Source organism: Pezoporus flaviventris, unplaced genomic scaffold, assembly GCF_033815535.1.
Source record: "Pezoporus flaviventris isolate CSIRO_AGI_PZ_B2104156 unplaced genomic scaffold, CSIRO_AGI_Pfla_v1 ptg000029l, whole genome shotgun sequence".
Classification (NCBI taxonomy): Eukaryota; Metazoa; Chordata; class Aves; order Psittaciformes; family Psittacidae; genus Pezoporus; species Pezoporus flaviventris.
In genome coordinates this window covers 14,181,203-14,207,472 of record NW_026892577.1, presented here as the reverse complement: position 1 = coordinate 14,207,472, position 26,270 = coordinate 14,181,203, and the positions used below count along the sequence as shown (strand labels likewise).

Sequence of the window (26,270 nt, the reverse complement as noted above, 5' to 3'; positions counted from 1 at the left end):
TTTTGATTCCTGTGATGTTTAAGATACTTTGAGATTTGGCATATGTATTGTGTTCTTTCTGTTTTCCTTCTGATGTCTCCTAACCATTTACCTTATCTTGAAATGATTTTGCATTTGGTGGGGTCTTTTTCACCTCTGATGAAAAGGAGGTTATTGAATTCCACTTTTTTAGTTATTAGTATTATCCAGGCTAGTTCACCAAATTTCAGGTAGCTAAACAAATTCACAAACATTTTTGGAATAGAAATCTCTCTGTAAATAGAACAGAAAATAAGTATTTTACTGTGTGGATTACAAAACTCCCAATGTAATACCTGTGCTTCTGTCTGGTTAGGTTGCCGTTCCCATCACTTCTGAGTGGTTCTTTAAGTGTCTGCAAATATGGATGTGATTTAAATTCTGAAAAATTCCAAGGTGACCACTTGCCAGTACTTTTTTAGTCAGGAAGGCAAAAGCAAAGCGTCAACATCATAAACCATTTATTTTTTTTACAACATATACAAATACAAGTTAATTCTTCAAGTTGGCAGAGAGAAAATAGTCCAGGTGGAAAAGTCACTTTTAAAATTGCTCATTTTACATAGTTTCCAAACAATAGAAAGACTGGCACATGGTGATATTGCATTGTCAGAATACTTCGACAGAATGCTTGAAGAGGCAGAGGAAGACAACTGTACAACTAAGTCATTCTGAAACATCCTATTTGTCTATTGTAGCAAAGTCTATTTACTGCTATTTATTTTTGTATTTAATGTACTAACTCTGCCAAATGTCTACCACTACTGAAGTTATTTATCACAGGAAGAAACGCCACCATTGTTACATTTAGTGGCCTACTTTAAAAGAAAACTGAGGTTCAGAGTAGAATAGTAACAGCCAGTGATTAAAATCCAAATGTTAATTGAAGTATTTGGAGGAGGCCTAAAGCAGAATGGACAGTTCGGTTTCAGAAGCTGCACACTCAACCTTTCAGTGACACGTAAAGTTACCAGCAAGTTGTTCTTTTTTAGAGACAAACTATGAATGTAGGAGAATGTATTCTTGAGGAATTTAGAATCTATTTCCATGTTAAAGTCTTTAATTCTTGACACGATTTCTAGAAGCAGATGGCTTTCTAAAGATGACTGTTGAGATACTTCATCTAGTCCTATTTGTAGCAATAAAAGTAATGTGCTTAGGTTTCAAAATTAAAACTGACATAGTATTTGCTACTATTCTAACTGCTAAACTTGGGATCAGTAAGAAAGAAACAGGAAAAGCTCCAGGTGATAGGAAGTACCTCCTGATGTGCCTCAGTTCCTGCAAACCACCTAGTATTGCAGGACCAGTTGGTCCAAACCAACTAGACCAGGACCTGTGCCTGCCCAGCTTCTATCCCCTACAGTCATGTCACTGCATGCAGTAAATGCTACACAAGGACAAGCTAAGAAAGTGGTAGAGAAGCAACAGTGGTTTTAAAATAGTATAGAGTAAAATGCTACTCTATTTTTGCCAATACACAAAAGAGCATGAGATTTTCACCTGTGAACTGTGCAGCGTGAGGCTCTGCTACTACTTGGAAACTGTGTGTTTCTGGAAGGTGTCAGTTATTTACATTCCTTTCTTTCAAACTTTATCCTGGAAGTTGCTTCTTGTAAATAATTTGTCATGTAAAAATGAATGTATTTTCCTAATTGCTATCCATGCCAAGCCAAAAGCGCAGAAAGGGACAAAGTTATTTTGTCAGTCTTGCCATAGGAATGTGTGGACAGGTATTCCTGCAGACGTAAAATCTGTGGCTAAGCAGAATAAACTTTCCTATTAGAACAGTAATTCAGCACATGGAATCTGGGTTTTCACAAAAGAAAAAAAACCCAAATAAACAAAAATGGTTAATGCTTCAGAACTGTATTTCATTATTAAGATACTTGGAACTAACATAAAGGGAAGGATGCTATTTTCCTGTCCAGTTTCACCCCAAAATATATCAAATTTTGCCAACAAAAGTATACTTGGATATTTACCAATATCAAACTTGAAATTAAGCAGTGTGTGTACATTAATGAAAATTCTGGAGCATTGTAGTTAGCCTTACGCAATTCCAGTTGTCTACCTGCCTGTGAAGTTGGTTTTTTTTTAACAGGAAGACAAATACTTTGCTCTTCTCGTTCACTGGGATAAGCAGCAGCAAAAGTAGCTTTAGGCTCTGACTGATGAAGAAGATAATAAACTATTCCCACAGCTACAGAATGATTGTATGAGAAGAAACAGTACAAACCTTCAGGCTGCTGTTTGTTAGACCTGTGTTACACAATGTGACATGGCTGCTGCTGTCCCTTGATTGCCCAAAGGTTTTTTTTCTGTTCTTTTTAGCTCTGTGACAGAAAACTATTAGTGCATGGTAACATGGGTGTAAGAACTTTCTATGTTGAATCTAATGAATTAGCAAGTGTGTCTTCCAGACTCCTTTGATACGACAGGTGATGTTAAGGCAGTATGGTCAAACCCTATAGGAAGTATTTTTCCTAAAATGCCATAAAAACATCAAAAGAAATAACTCTTAGTGATGTGACACTGCTGCTGTGTTAAAATGAGAGAGAATGAAACTAACATTTTAAAAAGTTGCATTAGTTGAATTGTGCAGTAGATGGATATAAGAGCCAATAATTCCAAAGCAGTCCAAAGCAAACTGCCTATCAACCTGGGGTAAAGCTCACCTCTAACAAACATTTTACTCAGTATCAGTCTTGTGTGGTGCCTGTGCCCTGGGGGTTGGGTGAGAGTGTTGTACCTCATGCTTACACGGGCTGTGTGGTTAGAACTCATCATTCCTAAGTGAAGAGGCTGAGCTAGGGGTGGGGTGTTTGATTGGATCGTATTGCTGAGTTGCAAAGCGCTCTTTTGCTACATCAGCGCTGAAGATAAGCAGTGGGGAGCGCACGGCCTCTGGGAGGACAGGCCATGGGGACACTTGACTTCTTTTGTGCGCCTGCGGTTATTTTTCCTGAAAGCTGGAAACGACCTCAAGGGGGCACTTTTTTGCCTTGCTAATGACTACTTTGTAGGAGTTCTCTGTAGCATAGTGAAAGACTGCATAGCTTCGGGTGACAGAATGCAGGTTCTGCTGGTGGTTTATATGGCAGTTAATAACTTTGCTTTACTTAATTTTCTAATTATTGGGGGGAGGCTGGTTGTCACAGCACTACTACCGGGAACTTCTTTACCTTTCATCCTTGTGCTATCAAAAGTAAACCTCATTTTAGTTACAGCTGCTGTTTCTGTCCTTTGCCTGATGCAGCCTCTTGTTTAGGAGCAGCAGCATTTTGCGCTGGAGTGCTAAAGTTGATGTGGAATGACCGAGTGCATGAATCACTCCCTGTATTCATGGAGTTTTTGACTTAGTCACACCAGGTAACCAAAATGCTTTCTTTAGGAATTGGTCTAGGGAGACAAAACGTGTACAGAGCAAATCTTTCACTACGGATGGGTTCCTTGTGGAAAATCAGTGTGCTGACTGATTTCAGCAATTGCTTCATTTGTGCCCCTGTAGGTTGGTATGGACTGTTTTAACTAAACACATTAATAACTCCCATGGAGAAAAAAAAATAATAGACAACCACAACTAACTTACATATGAATGACAAATTCAGCAAACATAAAACTTTACAACAGTGTGTCTATGTAAACAGGAATATCAAGAGTTACAACGTAAGAATTCTTTATACTCTCTGGGTTTAACAGACAAGTAAAAAGACATTTCCTGACTGTAGGAAAATGTATTTTGAAATGTTAATAAAATTTATCAATGCATTGATTTGAGTTTGGTCAGTTTTGGGTGTTAAACATCTTGTGCTGAAAAGAAACAACCAGAAGAGCGAAAACATTTTTTTCCTCTAAATCTAGAGGGGTAAAAGTTTTGCATTTTCTAAATAGTAGCATATGATAAATATATTATACAATGGCATGTACTTTGGAACATGATAATAAATATTCTTTCTTTGAACACAAGCCTGAAAAACTAGAATTTATAAGAAGAAAATGTTGTTCTTTGTCAAAGTATCGCTACCTGTTAGGTGCATTTAGCTATTGTACATTATTTTGTTGAAGTAGATAAACCATAAATAATTTGAGCATTTTGTGTATATTCACCAAAGTTACACAGAAATGCAAAGGAAGTTACAGTATATTTAAATCTCTTTACAATCACTTAACACAGTGTTTAACTGAAATCTTAGGTAAAAGTGCATTATTTTAATATAATACACGTAAAAGAACACTCTGGTTCTCTGCCTTCAGTTTCCTAGTGGCAACTAGCTAAAATTAGTTTTAAAAGGGGAGCGTGACGACACGTGTTTGTTTACAGCACACAGTCCAAGAACACTTCGTCATCCACCTAGTGCGAATCTGCAGATGTGAAGATAGGGGAAGAGAAGAATCTTCCGACAGCTGATGGGCATCTTTCCGATCTATGCCTTTGCACTTAGGATTCCCAGGTTCTGGATGCTAATCTAGCAGCAGTGCCTATATTAAGCATCTATAGGCCAGGGCGCACAATTGCTGACCAGGTCAGTCCGCAGCAGGCTCCTTCCAAGGCACCTGCAGTAGGATTCAGTGATATAAATTCCAGTTTTCAAAAATAAAAGAAAGAAATACAGAAGATGGAATGTGGCTGGGATCTTTCCGTAATTTACTTTGCTTTCCTTCAGTTCGTCTGATTTGATGATTTAGGGGTTTTATAGTAGCCAAGAAATAGGGTATGAAATTTGTCCCTTCATATTTGAAATATTTTGCAAATGAAAATATTACTCGAACTTTGTTAAGGATTTGGCAATAGTATGAAAATGAATCTCAAATAATGCTTTAATAATTAGGTATACATGGGAAAAAATGTAATCTTAAATTGGCCATATATGGGATGAGATTATCAACAATGAAAAAGATTCTTCATTTACAGTGAGCTGCAGCTTCTCAGATGATACCTCAATGCTGTAGTAGCACTGTGTAAATATCTGACTAGCGTATGCCAGCAGACAAATTTAAATGTGCTAAACAGGACAATATTTTGTATTTCATTTGTTGATTTAAGTCAATGGAAGAAACTGAATAGATACAGAAAGGACATCATTAAAAATCTTTAAACATTTCTGTTAAAACTGCAGAGAGAAATTAACACTATAAACTTGTTTTAGCTAAAAAAGAGATTGTCAATCCTGATGATTTTATTATATGCATGTACTTAATAACAGAAGTTCTGCTGTATATGTCTATTTACTTTGACCCAAGGCAAAAGACTACAGGCCACTGTTATTTAAGCACAGTTAGCTGATTAAAATGCATACTGTAAGATCAACCAGGATCCAACATTTTATTTTTTTTTAAATGGGCAGAGAAAGTGTGTGAAACTCCAGTCTTCACACCATGCTGATTCACTGTAGCAAATGCCACAATAAATAACTGAAGACCATACTGTCTATGCACACCAATGGGTAAGCCTTGTATGGATCTTCCTGTCAGTCCCTTTACCTCACTATGGTTTAACCAACTCCAACTTTGAAAAAAGAACTCTGTAAATCACGTATTAAGTGAGTGCTCAGGGTTAGAATCAGTATCTCATACCTGAATTTATCGGCCTGTAGGCAGCAGTGATTGTTATTCCATAATGTCACTAAAAGTCAAACTGCACGCAGACCTTTCATCTTTGCCCTGCGGACCATCCGACGAGACCTGCAGGGGTGGCGATATGAATCCCCGATACTGCTTACTTGACTTGGTTAACTTCTTGAACTCACTGGCAAAGGAAATGCCTTTCCTTCTGTCATCTCGTGCTGCCTGTAGAGAAATAAATTGCATCACTGAAGTGGTCTAATAGGATGTTCGTAGCTGTGAAACATGGAATTAATATGAAAACACCTAAAATATTTCTCTTCTAAGCAGTCCTCCCTTTTGAAATTCCGTGTGGCTGTGCTTTCATAGCCAAGCATGTTCTGACTTTCCGAATAAATTAATTGAAAATTATGCATTGTCAAAGATATGTTTAGCAGATTTGTTATAAACTGATACAAAAATCCGTGCTTATGGCAGCTACTTAAAAGCAACAACTGCTGTGGGTTGGTGGCATCTGCTGGAAGGGAGAACACAGCTTCTTCTCCCAGCAGGCATGTCCATCATTCCTGCTTTTCTCCAAGGACTACGATAAAACAACAGGACTCTTTCACTGGGCAGGAATAAAGGGACTTTATTCCAGTAGTTAAGTTCTGCCCATTTGTTCTGCTTTCCTGCGATGGGGAGCATGGCATGCACAGCCAGAAGATTTTGAAAAATGGAAAGCTGGTAGCTGAAGATCAAGGTTGTCACAGGATTTGCAGGATGCGAGGGAACCGGGTTGCTGGATGTAACTGATGCAGTTTGGCAAAGAAAAGAATTAAAGAAGTTGCACTGAAAAGAGGAATCTGCTTTTTGTTGTAGTCTCTTCTCTCTGTCCACCCTCATGCCAGTCGTGTCTCCCTCCCCTTGAAAACAGGTTCCCATTCAGCTGATCATACACCATCTATAAAACCTGCTGCAAAATATTTAATCTTTTACCTGAACCTGTTCCTTGAGCTTAAGGATAAATTTTCCTGCCCCCTTCCACTTGCTTTGGGCCTGAAACACACACTCTTGATCAGAGAGAATCCTCTGAGATGGTTTAGACATGGAGGACTTTTTGTTTGCTGGCTCTTTTGTCACCTCTTCCAACAGCACATAATCACTTGGATTTGGATTGCTCAAAATGCTGTAGGAGTATTTGGCTTTGCAAAGAGTCTGTTTAAAAACATTAAAAAAGAAGACAAAAAAGAAAGCATTGCCTCAGATTCAGGTTACTAAATCAATTTGTCAGCTACTGCTGAGAACAAACCCATCTTACCTTGTGTGAAACCAACCTCCACCCTATGTGTTTCAGTCCTACTACATGGAAACCTGCTGCTTACCTGCTGTATGACGTCCTGAGCTGTGCTGAAGCGGGGAGCTTTGATGACGGTGCGTGGTTGTTCTGGGGAAACATCATGTACCTGAACAAAGAAACTGTCATCCTCAGAGCTGATGGCTGCATCTTCCTTTGCTTCTTGGAAGACGTTTCTCTCATTTAAATTCTGTAGAAAAAAGGAGAGAAATTAATTTCCTTCAGAGAGCTATCTCAGAGCTGGAGGTCACAAAAGGTTTTTATCACATGAAAATTGGACGCTGCTGTTGCCCCAGCTTTTATTTCATCAAATGCAAGTCTTCTACATACAAGTTTTGACAAGCCACTGTTGCTGATAACAAATACCTGTGTTTCTAAAAACAGTGTCTAAAGTACCTTTCATAGTCAGCAAAGAATGGAGGTGTGCATGGTACTACATTATGCAAAACCAGTCACTTAAATCCTTCATTTCATTATGCTTGAGTCTCCTTACATATGCAGAATCATGTTTTGTAATGTAATGGCAGCAGTATGATGGGAGATGGTGGAACATGTCCTTTTCTCTGCTTGTCCCTGCACTAAAGCCAACAGAATTTAGACAGCAAGAAGTCTGAGTGAACATTGTCACGTGGGGCAAGAAGGCGGCTGCTTCTCTGTCCTTTGTCAGGCTCAATGACTACTGCACATTTTAGACAGAATTCCTCCCTGCACCTTCTCTCAGATGATGCATTTCTCTTCAACCCCTTGTAAATTCATACGCTTGAATTCATATGCTGTAAGTATGGGCTGTGTATCACACCCTGCAAGTGGGCCTGCTCCATGTTCCTCCAGGTAAATTTGCAGCTTCGTTTCTAGCTCCAAGATCTGAGGATGCTATCTGCAGAAAGGCTCAAAATTACAGGGAGTGCTTTGAGGTCCCACCATCCCAGGACAAAACTGCAACATAATTTTCACATATATGAAGACAGATTCTAACCCAGGTCTTATGAAAGAATGGGGTTCGGCAGTGACACACTTGTGGACACATGCACTTGCAAAGTAAATATTGCAGTTAATTAAGTAGGCTGCTGTTTCCACAAACAAATTTATACCTAGTGATTTATGCTCCAAATACTAGAGGAAAACAACATAAAGATTTGCATAATAATATTGGTAATCTGAAAAACTGCAGTTTTATCAAAAGTTGTATAAAAATAATCAGTTAAAATATTTCTTTTCATTTTAAAGGATCCTAGATCATCTCTGTCATTTATGTATGTAAATGTGTGTGTATAAACCTATGTGTGCATGTATTGCTATGTCCAGACTAAACAAGCTTCAGTACATGCTGAACTGACCAGTGGAAGTGCCTCTGAAAATGAGATCATTAAGTGTCTTTCTCCTCCTTTTTTGTTTTCCCACAAGCCAGGGCAGTAGCATATTGTCAAGTTTTGGATGTTTTGCTCATAGTTTAAACTGAAGTAATCACTTCATCTTCCTCCTTTAAATTAATAGAAATCACCTCTTTAATTATTTTAGGCTATCATTGATAATTTAATCATCCTTTGAGGTTTTTAGACTTTTTTAATAGTAAAATACATTCTAATTTTTCTGAACAGAGAAGCTACTGGCATCTAAATTGATTGACTGATAACTGTAATCTGGAGTTCTGTTACCTGCGATCCTTTGGTATTAAATATCTTTATATTAATGTCCTATCAGCTCAATGTCTCGATTTGCATTAATTAGACCTGTCAGTCAAAACAGTAAGCCAGTGGCATTGAACTGCTGACTAAGCAATAATGATTAAACACCATAGCTGGTACTAGAGCTGAGTAAAGTCAAATTAGTGTCACACAGGTTCATGAAGTCTAATTTCTTTCAATTTAGAGTTATGTTTGTTTTAAAATGATGTACACAGCATTGACATTAGTCTCCAAATAGTGAAACAAATACTACACCCTTTTGTTTCCTGGTCCTAACAGCTATTTTTAGCTACCTTTGTAAATAACAGCTTAGATAAAGCAGACTTACTTCCTCTCGGGTTTTAAAGATAATCCTCCCAACGTATCCTTCTTCTGGGAACCAACTGTTCAAAAGCTGCACTACCCCTTCTTCAGGCCCAATCACTCTCTGGAATGGTGGTTTTCTGCATTCACTCTTTTCTTTAGATATAAAACTTTTCTCTTCCATCAGAAAATAGTCTGCAGCACATGACTCGGTGCCTTTTGTGGCAGCCAAGAGCTAAGAGTGACCACAATAAACACACAGCAATTAGACAGCTAAATATAAACACTGCATAATTAGTAGTTCTAAATGAGAATGAACAAGGAGGCTTTAAGAATCAATAACTATCCTGACAGTGCAGGCAAGATTTCTGATGTGCTACTTATTATTCAGATATTTTACTCCAGGGTAATGTATTGTTCTCTTTAGCCAAGCAGTTCAACTATTCCAGACAAGGCAGTACTATTTAAGCTTATTTCTGCCCTGTTTGACTGGCCAGGCATTTTATTCACAATCTCGGGACAGTACAGTCTTTTCCCACTGCTAGAATAACAATGCCTGTTGAGCTAACTGGTTTTTCTACTCATGAACTTAGCCCTCTAACTTTTACTCTGTATTCCTATGGTGCTCAAGTTCAAAGAACTGCGTAGAAATGTTTGCCCTTGTTGTAAGGACAGCCCACTGCCTCCTTTGGTCAGAAACACTGTTTTTCTCATCTGCATATCTCCAAAGAGTAAAATACTAATAAAGAACATGTTCTAAGGTTGTAAAACTCATTCTCTGAAGCCAAGATTGGGAAAATTTCACTGATGCTCTTCTGTGTTTGCAAAGTAATTAATTCCACAGTAATACTTTGCTAAATCACCTCTTTGCTGTGATGAATGAAGGACAATCCTCCATGTGAGAAATGCAGGGAGACAAATGTCCAGAGTGATGTTAGTGTGGATTCTTGCAATTAAGAGCCTGCAATTCAGAGGGCAACTTACCTGATGGAGAAGCTGTGAAGCTGTGGTCCCTCCAGTTACACTAAACACAGTGAAAGGCTCCGGGCCTGGAATTCCATGAATTGTCACTTTGTAGGTCACAGCAGCTTTCCTTTCTCCCATACTAAACAACTGTTTAGGCAACATTCAACAGGTTACTGAATGGCTTTGTACAGGTTTGTTAGTTTTAGGTTACTTAGCAGAAACTGTGCACACAAGTTGTAAGGACCTTGACAAAGCAAGCTATTCTGCTAATGAATGGCTCTTATGCTACAGATCCAGGTATTAAAAGAAAACCCAACAAACCAGTCTCCCCAAAGACCCTCCCCTGCCTTGAAGCTGAAGAGAAAGAAGAAAAAGTAAGTTTTCCAACAGGAGTACATAAACTGCCACCAAAGGACAGACCTCCACTGCTCATTATCCATTCTAGCTGAGCTCAGAGTATTTGGGTTCAGTTTATGAAATACTGGATGAAAATCTGTGGCTTCATTTTACCCTCCAAAACATTTATGTTCTTCCCTTCTGCCCTAGTAATTCACCAAGATATGTGTTGGGCATGTATTCACAGGAGGGTAACATCTGCAATGTATGTGCTGCACACACAGGCTCAGGATGTTTTATCTAACACTTCAGGAATCAGCAAAATAATAATATACATGCTTAAAGGTACTGAACCTAAAATCAGTGGCTATTTAAAAAACAACAAAAAACCACGTCCATGCATGCATACATACATATTTATATGTATTATACACACATTTATATGTGTACGTATACATGTTTGTACACATAAATGGGCACATGTATAAGTACGTATGTATTTATGGAAATACAGACTCCACCTTTTCCTGTAACAGAATTCAATTTTGCTCTCATTATCTCAAAGTTGTTGGTAATTTGCATCTTCCTTTTTTTTTGTCCCAAATGCATTGCTTATGATTCATGCATAAAGAAATGCATGAAGCAGCTCTGAACCTTGCTGCTCAGCCATACTCCTCCTCCAGCACTTCTTCTGCTAGTTCTAGTTCTATAGCTAAATACACCAGAAGCCAGACATTGAAAAGATTTACCCTCCAACAGTCTGAGCCAGGTGGGATAACCTTACTTGCACTGAATCCCAAAAGAATTAGGCATCAGGGTACTTCAGACACTTGTGCAAGTTTAGGGACTAATGTCTTTGAACAGTCTGGTTCTGGAAGTTTCCAGACCATAGTAGTCACCAAGACAAGAATACATGGAATTCACAAGAACATAATTAAATTACCATAGATGCAGGCAGGGTGTTTCCAGAGGGACTTTCTTCCATTCTCCGACTGTTTATGAACAAACTAGAAATTTCTAATGCTTCATTGTGCAGGTTACGGAGCTGGACATGTCTATAGCCTGAAGAGAAGAAAACCTTTTGAAAGTACTCTGCCACATCCTGGGATGCAAGACTCATAAATGAAAACTCATATTTGCTATATTTATACCTACAACTTGCCACATCTATAGGCTTTAAAGCAGTGTAATAACACTGCATTAACACTCTGACTGTACAACAGCATAGCACAGATGCTGTGAACTGCCGAGTGGCTCATACAGCCACCTACCTTTGTTTTGCCCTAAATCTGCAATATATTCGTACATAAAATAGCTAAATATTAGAATATGAATGAAACACGAACAAAATCTCACTGGGAAAATAGGTATCTATAGCTAGGTCTCCTCATATGCTAAGACTGTTGTGTGGTATAGAGTGGGGCAAAGCAAATGTGGAAGTATTTTTAATGTTCTGCTGAAGAGCTGCTGGCAATATGGAAACTCCTTCTCCCAGGTGACACAGAATTAATGATGTTTCCTCATCTCTCTCTCTCACCTTTTTCCACCCTTCCTTCACCTCTCCTCCAGCCATAGCTGCAATAAGGGTAATTCCCCTCTGCCCGGTGGTCACCAGATAGAGCAGTTTCTTGGGCAAAGGAAAGTGGGGAATGAAACCAATCCCTACTGCCTAAGGGAGCAGCAGGTCTCAAGGTGAACACAACCTCACAACCACAGCTCAGGATCATAGCAACTGCACACAAGATGTCCCAGTCTCTGCATCAGCACAGGATCTGACTTTACAAGTCAGGGGCAGCCTCCAGCTCTCAGGAAGTCTATTAGATCAGCATCACAATGCCAGGGCAAAGCATGCTGTCTGAATTTTGCTCCGTCTCCTCTAGAAAAATACAGCCAACTGATTAAACATGCACCTCTCCCAGCAGGATTCAGTCCAGGAACCTGCTGGACCATTCTGGCATAGGGTATCACTACAAACTACACTGTACCTCTTTTTAGAGCTTTTAGGGGAATGATTCTCTGAGCTGTTACAGCTGAGCTGTTATTTTCAACAACTGCAAACCGAAGAAAGACCAGATCTTCAAAGTGAACCCGGAAAAGGAACTGTTCATTCCACATGGGGTTGAGAGTGTTGCGATGGATGGGCTTCGTCCGGAAATGGCAGCTGTCCAGAGGCATCCCAAGCACATCGATTTCGATGCATGGGCTGCCTGTGCTATTGCTAGGGCAAACATTCTGTCCAGACACAATCTGAATCCAAGGAGTACACAGAGAAATCAATTAGTGGAGTAATTCTTTTACTGTCATGATTCTGAGCTAACTGCTGTTTATCATGCTCCTAAGCACAGTTTATTAACATGCTGACTTAATTACAACACTCCCCTACTTTTGTAATTGCCAGGGCAGGCGTTTCAGAAGCAGAGCTGCCTCAGTCCCTGCCCCCCATTGCTATGGTATCCTTCCTCTGAAAACGATACACCATACATCATGAGTGTAACCATTCAAGGCATCTGAAAGTTAATCCCGAAAGAATGTACCGGTAATGTAGTCAAAGGATCAAGTTTTCCTCTCCATTACTGTGGAGCAATGGCACTGACCTCTGGCTTGCTTTGGCATACACCACACAAGAGTTAGGGGTGCAATTCCCGCTGCTGGGAAAATTTGGATTCTTATGAATCTCACTTTTCTAAAACACTAGCTTAGAATACTTTTTTTTTTTTTGCCATAAATCCATAAATTATGTATCTTATTATATAAGTTTTTTAAAAGTTTTTTTTTTTAAGATTCAATGCAGCTTTTCATAATGTTTTGGGGTTTTTTTTGTGTAGCTTCTCAACTGTTCACAAACGTGTGAAACATCCAGGCACATGTTGTGTAGTCCCAGGAAAAAAGCTTTCAGGATTGGGTTTCAACGATATTGTGAAGGAAACACTGAAAGTAACTATGGATACAAACCAGCCAATAAAATAACGACAATTCTTTCCTCCTTCCCCCTCCAATTTTTGTTAGCTATGCTGATCTTCAGAAGCACAAGTAACAATTAAAGGCTCAATCTTTTCATACAGACACATAACTGTAATGCTGGTTAAAGACTGTAGTTAAACGTTGTCTACTTCTACCTGTTTGGCTGCATGAAATTCCCTTTTAATGTACTTACTGTTAAAGAATATATAGCTGGTTCCTTATTATCAAGATCTCTTTCTAAAGGACAAAACTGCTGGTACATCGAACAGTTTTTGTCCCACAGAACAGAAGGTTTCAAAACATATCCACAGCCACCATTAGCCTCAAACATTGCTGCATTCAGTTGCAGAGGAAGATCTGTGAAAGCAAGACAGCCAAAACTGACAAGGAGCAATGGAAAAACTAACAGTGAAGACATGATGCCTGTCATAACTATCAGTTCATTCTTAGTTTTCAGAAATAACTACAATTTATGTATCCAATCTATCCCAATACTTAATTATACAACACTATAGTAACAGTTCATTATCTTCTATGCCTTTCCATTGCCTTTATCCAATTGTAGGGCTCGCCTACACAGATATTTGGTTTCTAGGTATTTGCCCTGCACTGCAGAATGCACAAGCATCGACTCTGTAGCTTTGTGGATGACCTAATGGACCCCCCATCAAAAAGGTACAGGACCATAAGACAGGTTAGGAAACGGTCAAAAAATGTTTTGATCAACATTAAACCAGCATCTTAGGTGGCACTTCTAAGTAAAAAGCAGTTTAGTGGCTTTTTATACTTGGAAGTTATCCAAAAGAGAAAACAGCTGCTTGAACTGGGGGTAAAAAGGAGCCTTCAGCTATAAAATAGTAATAAAAATGGAAGGTGTTGCTGTCCAGGAACTTCTGTGCTACCAGGAGATCTGCTTCATTGGCATAAAGCTTCTGAACTCTGGGATGACTACTTTCAAGGACCAGATTGTCACAGAACCATAGGATAGTTTGGGTTGGAAGGGACCTTCAAAGATCATCTGTACAACCCCTCTGCAATGAGCAGCAACATCTTCAACTAGATCAGGTTGCTCAGAACCACATCCAGTCTGGCCTTGAATGTCTCCAGGGACAGCGCATCCACCACCAATCTGGGCAACCTGTGCCAGTATTTTATCATGATCACTGTAAAAAATTTCCTCCTCACATCCAGCCTGAATCTTTCCTCTTCTAGTTTAAAATCATCACCCCTTGTCTTTCTGCAACAGGTTCCGCTGAAGTCTCTCCCCTTTCATGATCTGAAAAGCTGCAGTAAGGTCTCCCTGGACTCTTCTTGTAATAGCAGGTAAAACCAAATTCCCATTTTAAGGACTTATTTCACATTTAAAATATATAAAAATGTGTGGTTTTCCACCCATACCATCTGTTTGGTAGTTAAGAGCCACGAGCTGCACGCCGTGGAGCCAGAAGATCAGTGGATGGGGATTTGAGGAGTCGATGCGTGTGGCAGCAGGGTAGGTCCTCAGGAGCTGGCATGTGGTGTGCTGGATCAGCTTCTGAGAGTACCGCCTGCACAGCCGCTTAGCAGCATTCTCGTTCAGGGAGGAGATATGATAGCACTTGGGCGTCCTTATGATAGCACTGAGAGAAGCTGGAGAGTTGTAAGGAGAGCAAGGATCTTCCCAGGTCTGCCGCATCACATCAAAAGGGCCTAGGAAATAAACAGTACCCTCAAGTTACAGCTGCAGATCCAGAGACTCCAGAAATTCAATGTTTTGGGGTGAAGGATGTGTGCGTGTTTTGGTTATAGTAGGAAAAGTTGATCCTGGAAAATGACGGTACTCAGTGTGCCACATTCCTTCTTATACAGTAAGAAACTGTAATGTTAAAGCACTGAAATGATATCATGATTAGATGTGCTAACAACCATATTCATAAATAAATACTTAATTGGCATTTGCCTGAATGAAATAAAGGTATAAAATTCCATTCTTCTCATTTACACATTTTACATGAGGAAGGCAGGCAAGATTGAAATCCAGCCGCTAAGTCTCCAAACAGGCAGTCTACAGAGGCTGTAAGAACTAGGGGACAAAGCCAAGAAAATTCTTATGTTCTTTAGAATTAGACACTAGACCTCTTCATTTTTATGACACTGGCCTCTAGAAGGGAATCTAACTACCTGCTGCAGCTATGCCCTTGAGCTGAAAGAAATACAATGCTCCTTGAGCCAGAAAATGAGTACAAGAAAGGGTACAACTCTAACTTTCTGTTTATGGCATTCTCTTGAAAGGCAGGGGGTCTAGATCTCATTCCTACTCCAGAAACTTGTCTGTACTTTCTTTGTATTTCTTTACATCTGTTCATACACAGAAGTACAATTTCCAAGTTCACAGTCTGAATTACCTGCAGAGTCTAAATATCTCCATTGTAGAACACAGGAGTTTGCACAATTACATGTTTGGACTTGGCTGAATTTTAGGCAACTAAGTCCTACTTCAGACACTAAAAATGCTTTTCTGGATCCAGCCCAACAGTTCTGCCTTCCATTTGTACTTTGAAAGTATTCACTCACATCTTTTAAAATACTAACTTGAAAATACATTACTTAAATTATATGCTAGTTTTGAATCATTTATGAATTAGGGTAGTCATATTCCTGACCAAGTAATCCTATTTTAACATTCTACACTCAATACTTCAGTTACAATGCTGTTACTGTAATGCCTGCTGCACTAACAAAAAAAAAAACATTCAAAGTTCAATATCTTACACACTGTAAAGTATTTGATCTTTAACAACTTGGTCTGGTACATATGTTGGATTACAGTCATTCCACGTGACTGGTGAAAGAAGATGCTAACTTTTACCTTTTCCAGATGCTTTGGCAAGGGTAGCTGACTCCCCAGGGCTCAGCCTGCCAGGATTGTTGCCAAAAATGGACTTCCTGCTCTTTCTTTCTTTTCCTCTGCTAGAGCCAGATGGGTTTAGAGTTGACAAGCCTGTTCCCATAAATGTAAAATAAATGAGCCAAAAAACATGACCAAGAGGGCATGACAATTTCCATCATATTTTACATTATTTTTGAAGGCCTGAATATGCCTGTCATACAGTACACAGGGCGAGCAGCATATTTTTCTCCATAATTTAATGTTAACATCTTTACATACAGACATGTCTTTATATATGCACATATTATGTATGTTTATATATACAATCTATATAAAAACTTACATGAGGCAATACAATACACAGTTATATCTCTGTGATATAACTTTTCTCATTTTACTTTTTGGCTTGAGGAAGGCTGTGGCTCTGTCTCAAATTACCAAATGGTCCTAACTAATACTAAAAAAAATGCAGTAACAGTCTCAATGTTTTCATCCTTAGAACAATAAAAAAAAAAGATCCTTTCTACAGAAGCAATAAATCTGCACAGTAGTGAATATCACAGAATTCATCTTAGATACCTACATAATTAAATACATGCAAGAATATGATTTAAAGATCTAATGTAAAGGAAAAAGCTCAAATGCTGTTGGTTAAACAGTTTAACTTCAAAATGTTTTCAGAGTTATCTTCTGTTTAGAATATGTATTTCAACAATGGGAAATATGGTAGGTGTGCAAAATCCATTAAGCATTTAATGGCCAATATGTATTAGAAGTGGAGCTGGAAAGCTCTAGAATAGCAATTACTCAAACATATGCATTCTAGCAAAATAATCATAAAAGTAATGACCTAAATTCCAGTGAAGTGAAAACACTTAATACCCCTTAAGGTCAGTTTCTGTCTGGAGAGAGCACACAGAAAACCAAAATTAAAAGTAAGTCAAAACACACAATAGTTATTCTGACACCCACAGCGGTGAGGTGTGGGATGCTCTCAGAGATCCAAGATGTACTTGTGATATAAAATATAGCAAAGCATGTACACTGCTATTTGCCTAACTGTGCAAAAACGACCCTCCTGAATTCACATCTGTTCACACCTGTCTAAAGACAGTTCTGGATTTAATACTAATATTGCAACTACAAATGTAGATCACAAAGGATACACTGGACTCCCTTCTACTGAAACCTGTCCACAGCTGTAAATTTTCAGCTCTCAATCTTTACAGCATGTCTAAGTGCACTTAGTAAAATTATGCTAATAGTTTCAATAGAACTACTTGGTTTAGTAAAGTTTAGGATATACATAATGTTTTCAGTATTGGAGACATACTGTCTCTTTGGGCCAAAGCATACACATAAACCACAGAAGATGGTAGAGGCTGAGATCAAGGAATATGAACTGACTAGAAGAATGAGGAGTTATGCACTGTGTGCTTCCAGCACTATTTAATCCCAGTTTTCAATGGATCAAATGGATTTGGCAAGCAAGATCCAGGTTTCAAAAGCCTGTTGTGGAGACAGTCACTGAGGAAACAGACAAACCTCATAAATCACCAGAGAGTGCAACACAAAACAGCAGTGTTAACTGCAGCCAGCTTGATGACCACAGGGAAAGCTGCAGCTGGGAGTTTTCTTTCAGTCTTTCCCAGGGCCATGCTTTGCATGTGACACACCTCCTAAAGGCAAGCCCCATTTTTCACTCCAATTTAAACTTGACTCCATAATATAGCATCACCTATACATAGAATCATAAATTCACAAAATCATGGAGGCTGGCAAGGATCTAGAAGCCATCTGATCCAACTCTCTGGTCAATGTAGGACCAATTTAGATGCCATCATACTACACATAGATCCTATCATGCTACCATACTGACATGTGCTTAGTACTTCCCCACAACCCCTATGCTATATCCTTCAAGCTACAGAATTTAGTGCCCACTTCTTGTGTTAGATATAACCACACTGCTTTACCACTGTCAGATAAATCCAGAGGATGGCAAATTCCCTTGCCCTTCTCATCTAATCATGATAAAGTAGCAGGTTAATTTGTAATTGGCACCCACTCACCATCTGTTTTAGATCAAAGGCCAGTTAGTTTGTGGTCAGACACTGACATGAATTCTGCCCTCCCTGTTTCCAAGACGCTTGCATTGCCTGAGTTGGTTAGGAATCTGGTCAACAGAGCTACAAAGTCTTGGATCAACCCAACCCCTTTTCTCATATTAAGGAACAGTATCCATGCTCTCCATCTGAGCAGCGGAACTCAGTCAGTAGCATGGTGCCAGTGGAAGTCTACTATCTTGCAGAGAAGGCAGAACTTCTCTCAAAGGAGTCAAAATTTGTTGGAAAACTAATTTCTATAGTTTCATGTGTTCTGTGAAAGTAAACCTGTTTTCTTAACCAATTTTCATGTCCCCTTTAAAGCAAGAGGAAGAAATCCAATAAAGAAAGCAGGTATTTGTTTTATAACTGAAATTAGATTAAAAACCTGAAATGCTTTAACTTTTTCTAAGAACATCAGAACTACTTTGTGTGTCAAAATGCCTGGAATTACCTACACTACCTCTGTTTAATCTTGAATATCATCCTTCAAAAGAAAATATTTTATTTGAAAGATCTTATTGCAGATTTCATTAAAAAGAGTATCAGATTTTAATTTTTAGAAGTTATTATTTTTACAAGTGATACCTACAATTCTTAACGTTATAGAAGATTATAAAAGAATGTGTCCCCATTTTTCAGCATGTTTATCTTGCCTATTTGACACTATTTTATGTTTGGTTAGCTTCTCTAATCTGATTATAGTTCTATTTGTATAAGATCATGGTTTGGCAGAATTGCTAGCTTTTCCACAGAGAACCATTCCATTAAAAAGCAGATTTTTCACTCAAAACATTAAACACATCAATAAACAATAAATTCTCAATTTAAAATTATTTATGTACACAGTATGAGCCAAAACATACTCAACCTCATGTTTCAACACTGAACAAGTAACTATCAGCGACCTCTTCAGTTACTCCCTCTCCTTTTCTTCTGCAAACATTATTCTTCCTACTGTACAAAGGAAGATCCTCCTATTTCCTTAACCTTTTCCATAAAGAGTGTGAGTGTGCAATAAGCTGTTCCCACCTATCTCATGGAAAGGCTCCTTTACCCCTGCAAATACGTCCCTTCCTATCCACTGAGGATAAGAAAAGATGCACTGTAGGCAAAGGTGAGACACACTGAACTGAGGTCACTTAAAGACAGGTGACAAGCAGTTCCTGCAAGGTTTTAATATTTTCCTTCCTAATTCGTAGTCCTTACATGGAAACTTGGAACTCTTAAGATAAAGCTTTCTGTTATCTGGCATTTGGCAATGAAACAGTCGTCTATGTTGTGAAGACTGGCAAATTTCACTCTCGTAAACATTTTAATATGACAAACAATATGTCTTCACATAATTTATGAATACCGCTTCTCAGCCAGAAGCTATTATTATGTAGCCTACCAAATCATCAAGAAAAAAGCTCCTCGACTACTTCAATTTGAAAATGCTTGTAATAACTAATTCAAAACATAAACATAATGTTTCCAAGAATTTGAAAGTTTAAAGCAATAAAACAAGGCAGTGTACTTACCAGGGAACTTTACAGCTTGACAGTAAATGACAAGATCTGACAGCTCTGGCGCTATCTGTCTGCTTTCCTTCTTATTTTGGGGAAGGTAGAATTCTTCTCCCAGCTCCATGTCATAAACCTATGTAACAATTCCAAGAACATGGAATAATAAAATTATTGAATGTGTAAGTACTCTTGCATATCTTACTTCTGGCTTCAAAATCTCTCATTCTTCCTACATGGTTTGCTGTCTTCACCTAACATATCTCCCTGGTCAGGTTTTATGCATCAATACCTGTTACTGATACCATGGTAGCATGCAAAGCCCTTAATAAGAGTCAGTTCTACAAATATTAAAGACAAAACTCATCTGTGTTCAGGAGAAACTGCAATTTACTACACAGCAATGGAATTGTTCAGTTGTCAGGTGATTTAATAAACGGTAACATGGCTATCTGATATCAATAGTGTAGTATTTTAATGTTATTTCAATACACAAAGATGCTGAAGACGTAGATGAAATCTTCAGTTCCATTGACATTAATTGAAATTAGATACCTAAAATAAACATCTGGATCTTGCTTCAATGAATTTGTTCATTGAGAGCAATGACAGGTAAAATTTTCAGCCAAACAATCTGTACATTCAATAACCTCTGAGGACTTTTCCTGAACAGTATGTTGAGTGTTTGTTCTATTTAATCTATTTTTCCTGGTGTGTTTCCATGCTTTCTACTATTTGTCTTCAGTAAAACACATTTACCGTCTGATGCCTCAGTTACCTAAACTGTTCAAATCCTGTTGAAGTTGGTTATATATCAAAGCGTGGCTGAGAAGAAAGGGGTAAAAAGCAGAACTACCTTTCCTTTATTATTGTAAGTAGCACAATCAGCCTTCTTTATTCTTTTGGCAGTCTCTTCATTATATTCAAACTGCAGTTTATCACTTGATAATTTATTCTCAGGTCGGTCTTCAAGAATGTTATCTAAAAATTAATGGTATTTTAATAAACATAAAGCCAAACAATTTAAACTGGAAATTAAATTTGAATTAATATTTGTGGACAATGCTGTGAATCTTAATTGAATAACCAGATGCCAAAATTATGCATTTACTGGTCAAAGCATTTTAATAGTAACTTTCTACTTTAAAAATTTTATGCTCAGCTTTGGTTAATATTTTGCACTTCTTTTAAAGCCCATCCTTTTGTGCTCATGAGATCTTTGAAACAAAATCACTAAATGAATTAAGCTTGCCATCTGTCAACAACTGATATTCCTGAATAGCAAAGAATTCCTCAAGTCCAAACATGATTAAAAATATCAAGCACATACTTGTCTTCGGACAGCAAGTTTTGGCTTTCCTCTCCTTACATTCACCATGAATAAATATTTTTTATATCTGTAGAAATTCCGCTTCAAAGCTACATATTTATCAGAGAATCATGCACCTGCTAATTTGGTCTTTCTAGACCAAAATATTGTAACTGTCACAAAAGGAATGGTTTTATTTCATTCCTGATATTCCTGATGCTTTGACCAAACTGTTTTTATGCATAACCAGTGTCATACATGCAGCCTTCTAACAGTTTCTGATCAGTTAACAGTGCCGTACAAAAATATCTGATTGCTGATTGCATTTTTAATATGAAGTAGAAACCGTATTTTCACACTGTCACATTTAACAGCAGGCTGGAAGTGCAGTGCTGATGTCATGCAGTTAAAAAAGCTCAACCAAATGGCCTTTACCTTCCTGGCTGTTAGGAGCAGGAGAAGCATTAAGGACATCAGCTACAGGGAAACATAGTCAGAGAGGGAATAAGAGTAAAGGAAATTAAGATTTACAGCCAGAGAAATGAAAATTAAGTGTCAGTTGTAAAACTATTAGCCTTACACAATACTAATGCATCAGTAAGGAAAATAAAACTGAAAATCTTCTAGAAAGTTTACAGACCATTATATAGATTAGTTTTGCTAAAATATGAGCATAATTAAAGATCTCAGAGAATAATCATTGTTATAAAGCAGTAAAACATGCCACAGATTTCTTCATATATTGGAAGGTGTGAATGTTTCTTGCTAGCTTCAGATTTCTCAAACTTCCTCCTAACTCAAACATCGCTGAAACATGACTTACTGCAGTTAGCTCGCAGTATTTTCCTAGCAAGTCTGTAATCAAAGATCTGAGTTTTCCACAGCAATGTACACACACTATCTCCACCCTGTCCCACACAAGGAGTACTCTCAAGTAGCCAGTTAGGCCAACTTCCTAGCAAAATGCAACTGAGGGCAGTGCAGGCACCAAACTCACCAATTTTCATATTAGCATACATTATACTGCTATCCCACAAGCAGTGCCAGGTCCTGAACTGCATGTTAATTTTTTTAAAATCATTAAATACAGATGCAAGTAATTTAAATAAAAGACCAACTGGAAAGAAGTCCTGTGCCACTGGGCATACTGAAAAATTATATCTAATCTGAACACAGCATCCTTAGGCTTAAAAGTTTTAATGAGCACAGTACTTTACTGTTTGCCTAGCAGAACATGCCCAGCTGTGTCAGACCAATGGTCACTCTAACTCAGCATTCTCTTTTTGACAGAGGCAATGCGAGATGCTGTTTAAAGACAGCATCCAGCCACTGGTCATGGCCACTTCCCCTTGGTCAGTTTTGTGGCCCATTTATGGAGTTTAACAAGGATGAAGCATTTATTTGACAAATGTCCTTTATCAGAACTTGAGAAGATTAAATGTTCCTGACTCCAGCTATTTGCTCTACCAAAACCTACCAGACCGCAGCAAAAGGAAAAAAATAGGCATGACTTCAGCTCAGGTGCCTCAGTGTGGTGCATTCTGTCCTTCACCTGTAGCTGAACCAAACGTGACTGACTGAACTGGAGAGCTAATGAAGTAGTGGAAGTTATTAAGTGCAGCACTTTTTCTCACCTCTGGCATGCCAATCATTATAGCCAATCTATAAATTGTTCATAAAGGTGGATTTATCCTCTGCCAGTTCCTGAAAGCTAGGGTAGGTGAAGCATGGACACCACATGAACTTACAAGTCAGTGAGGCATGCCTTGCAGTTTTTTCACTGAGCAGCTAAAGCTTTAATAAAGCCCTCTTTATTGAGCAAGCCATGGATAAGCCAGTGGCTTCTCTGCCTTTACACATGAAGTGAACAGCTGATGCTGAAAGTGTAACTGAAGTAAGTTCTTCAGGGATCTCTGGGATTAGATAGTAACCAAGGAGAAGTTTGGAGAATCTGCATCTTAGGTCAATGTAATGGCAGTCACACAGATGCAAGGGCTAAGCCTGTTATGAACTTTGGCTTTCAGGTGTCTGGATTCCTCATAAAAGACAATAAAGCTGAAGGCAGATTATGAACACAATAATTTTTTAATAATATAAATAATAGAAAATATAATTTATAAAAACTAACAGTTTAGCATACACTGCATAGTTAAAACATCTTATGGCTGGAATTAAAGTCACACTCAAGTCCTCTACATAGTCAAATTATTTTCACAGTATTATAGACTTTCTATTGATATAGACACTAAGAACATTTAGCACATATTCCTCTCAAATGGTAAGATCAACTTACTTACATCATTCCTGAACTAGAATATTTACATGCCTTATTGCTAACAACAGCACTGTAATAAATAAGCAAATATATACTGTTACCATCAGAGAGAGATTCATAGTCATAGTCGTATTCATCCTCTTCATCTTCTTCCTCCTCATTGGTAGGTGTGGGGTTGCTAGCACCATTGCTAGCCTGTGCTTGCATATGTGCCAGCTGGTGAGCCTACAGCAACAGAACCACTTATTACATTCTTGGTAAGTATTTTTAAGAAGCAGAAGAGTTTACATTGCTGCCTGCATCTTATTTATATGAAAGTACTGAATAAATATAATGAGAAATTAGTAAGACTGCTAAGAACTAAGTAAAATACCATTTTAAGGGTTTGAATATAAAGAAAGCTTTTATTGGTGGAAAACCACTCAAAAAGATATGAAACGCAATTAATTATGGGAAAATGTCCACTTTGCACAGCATTTAGAGCAAGACTGCCTTTTTCCAGCCTGAGGAATGCTGTCTCAGAAACAGTTTAAAACTTTTTTAAAAGACAGAGAATGTCCATATACTGGTACAAGAATTCAATTCTAATTCAATTATGTTTACGTTTTGGGTAAAAGCCATTAGTTTTTAAGGATTCAATCTAACTGCTGCCTAAACACAGACATGGTTAAGAGGAGGCTATCAGAGACGCAACCCTAATTTTTTGAAACGAGAAAAATTCTCATTTAAATATAAGCACAACTTGAATAGCAGAGTCCCCTCGAAAAGGGAGTAAGAAAGAGAGTATTTGCCTGGCTTGAATATAAAAAAAGAGAAAAGCAGAATTCTACTAAAAATTACTGCATGCTCTATATATACACACATGCTTAATGCATATTACCATTGTTCAAAAAACATGAATAGAAAATGTTATAGCCTCAGAGTAATACTTCATTTATGTTTATCACATAGGACATGTGGTGCGAATCATAATACTATGAAGTATTATAAAACTAAAATTCACTAATTTTATTTTATGCTGTGTCTATACTTGACTATATGTCTTGTCTACTTATTTGAGAGTATTGCAATCCACTTCCAAGTGTTGCAAGTGAGTCTTCTGAGCATGAGTATGCATTAGATTATTCGGCTCTACATATCAGAATGACAAAAACTTCAAACACAAATGAACTACTTCTAACAAAAGCTAGGCCTCATTGCTTGCGGTTAAGGAAGCACTTTACCTTTTGTTTCAATATATCCACTGGTGTTTGATGGGCTTTCAGCTTCTTATTCTTCAGCAGGATTTTTCTTTTCAGTTGGCCAGGTGATGGAAGCATGGGATCATCAGAAAAGTCACTCTCAAATAAAAACTTGCCTACCAGCTTATCTCCAAATACATTCTGAAACATTGAGAACATGTTATTATATTATGGAAAATCCCAAGGCCTGTGCTTAGAATAATTTACAGTTCCTGGCCTACCTTGAAAATTTCAGCCATCTTGCGTTGCTGAGGCAAGGAACAGTGGTTTTCTATTGATATAATAATTGGCATGTCAGAGGTGATAAATGCATTGCGATCAATAGCTTCTACTACCTCCTGCGGAAAAGAAAGGTCATTGAAAGAACACGTGATTACTTTGCAGCAGTTACTTGAAAGGAGAGAAAGGAAGGCATCCTTTTTCTCCTCTAAGAAGAAAGAATCCACAATCTGCTTTCAAAACAAGCTCTGCAGATCAACCTAGCATCTTGTTACAACAAAACTGGTAACAGCTACTTACGTTAGTTATGCTGATAACAAAAAGACAAAATTACAGTACTTGTGCTACAAAAACTAATTCAAAAAGCATAATGTTTACAATGAAGAAGTTCTTGTCTACATAGTCTGCTGTTCATATTCTATTAGGATTTAGCCCATTAGGATTTGTACTTTTCCAATAGGCTATTTTTTTCCTTCATTAGAGAAAAAGCTACTGATTTTCTTCTGATTTTTTTTTTTTTTCAATGTGCAATTACCAGCATACCTTAAAAGAGATCTTGGTAGTAAGAGTGTGCCCATGATAAATGATAGGCATCCCATCATCACCATCCCAGCAGTCTAATTCTACACTTCTGCAGCCTTGTAAAAGAACCTACAATGCAATTGAACAGTGTAAGCATGTAGAAGCCACAGTCTCATGCCCTCAAAGTAGAAGGCAGACATTGCAGAACTAAATGAAAGCTGAATGATTTAGCAAAAGTGTTAGGAAGAGTAACCTCTGTGGAGTAAATATAGCCCCTAGAAGCTTGAGAACCCAGCTAACTGCATTCCCTAGGTTGAGAAAGAGTGGGAAAATTAAGCATTTATGTTCTTAGGAGAAGTACCATAAAGCTTTGAAATTCATGGTATCTTACAGGACACAGGGAATCTGTTTGCAGAAAGTGATTGGTTCTTATGTATAGCTTAATTTTCTGAGGGAGAGAAACTTTTCCATATTTCTACCCGCAAAAGCAGCTATAAAGCAACAAGGCAATTTATTCCAGGTTTCTACTAGGATAACTTATGGGCACAGCATCTTCTGTTTGTTTGCCAGTTCTTTTTGTTGGTTTTGTTAGTTTTTTAAGTAGAAAGTGGTCTGAAAATAATGTCTTACAAACAACTTCCATGAGGATACTTAGAATGTGGCAGCCATCTTGTTTAATGATATTAAACTAATTGACACTTATCTACACGTCCATCCACCCATTTTTATTTATTCATTTATTTAGTTTATAAAGCCCTACTTGCTAGAAGACCACTGAAGAAAGCCAAGAGGAAGGATGAAGGGAAAGATAAGCTAACCCATCTGTTGGCAGCTTATTAAACCCAGCTTATTATTGCTATCAATATTTAGAATGTCTAGCATTGAAAAAGTTATCTGGATTACAATTAAATATTTTAATGAAAAGAAAGATCTCTACAATCAAAACCATTTCCAGCAAAAACGTTCATGAGCAAATGAAAAAATAATTCAAAACCGGAATAATTTTATTTTAGACAGTTGTGTCTATAGTTGGTGCACCACCACTTCCGTGACAG

General features: G+C 37.9%; 1 protein-coding gene across 3 annotated transcripts in view; it reads right to left on the bottom strand.

Moving 5' to 3' along the window:
* Positions 1-5,174: 5,174 nt before the first annotated feature.
* Positions 5,175-26,270, bottom strand: part of PLCE1 (phospholipase C epsilon 1) — a 150,199-nt gene continuing 129,103 nt past the window's right edge. For 2 of the 3 annotated variants that reach the window (XM_061459163.1, XM_061459165.1), the window contains 17 exons: positions 25,237-25,344; positions 24,696-24,812; positions 24,457-24,615; positions 23,335-23,458; positions 21,394-21,435; positions 20,506-20,630; positions 19,668-19,785; positions 16,019-16,150; positions 14,569-14,859; positions 13,364-13,527; positions 12,195-12,456; positions 11,153-11,271; positions 9,892-10,020; positions 8,933-9,142; positions 6,948-7,109; positions 6,562-6,780; positions 5,175-5,808 (listed from right to left, as the gene is read on the bottom strand). In XM_061459163.1, coding sequence (XP_061315147.1) covers positions 5,629-5,808; positions 6,562-6,780; positions 6,948-7,109; positions 8,933-9,142; positions 9,892-10,020; positions 11,153-11,271; positions 12,195-12,456; positions 13,364-13,527; positions 14,569-14,859; positions 16,019-16,150; positions 19,668-19,785; positions 20,506-20,630; positions 21,394-21,435; positions 23,335-23,458; positions 24,457-24,615; positions 24,696-24,812; positions 25,237-25,344 — 2,661 coding nt within the window. In that variant the 3' untranslated portion in view covers positions 5,175-5,628. The remainder of the gene's footprint in view (positions 5,809-6,561; positions 6,781-6,947; positions 7,110-8,932; positions 9,143-9,891; positions 10,021-11,152; positions 11,272-12,194; positions 12,457-13,363; positions 13,528-14,568; positions 14,860-16,018; positions 16,151-19,667; positions 19,786-20,505; positions 20,631-21,393; positions 21,436-23,334; positions 23,459-24,456; positions 24,616-24,695; positions 24,813-25,236; positions 25,345-26,270) is intronic. The other variant, XM_061459164.1, reaches the window with a different exon arrangement.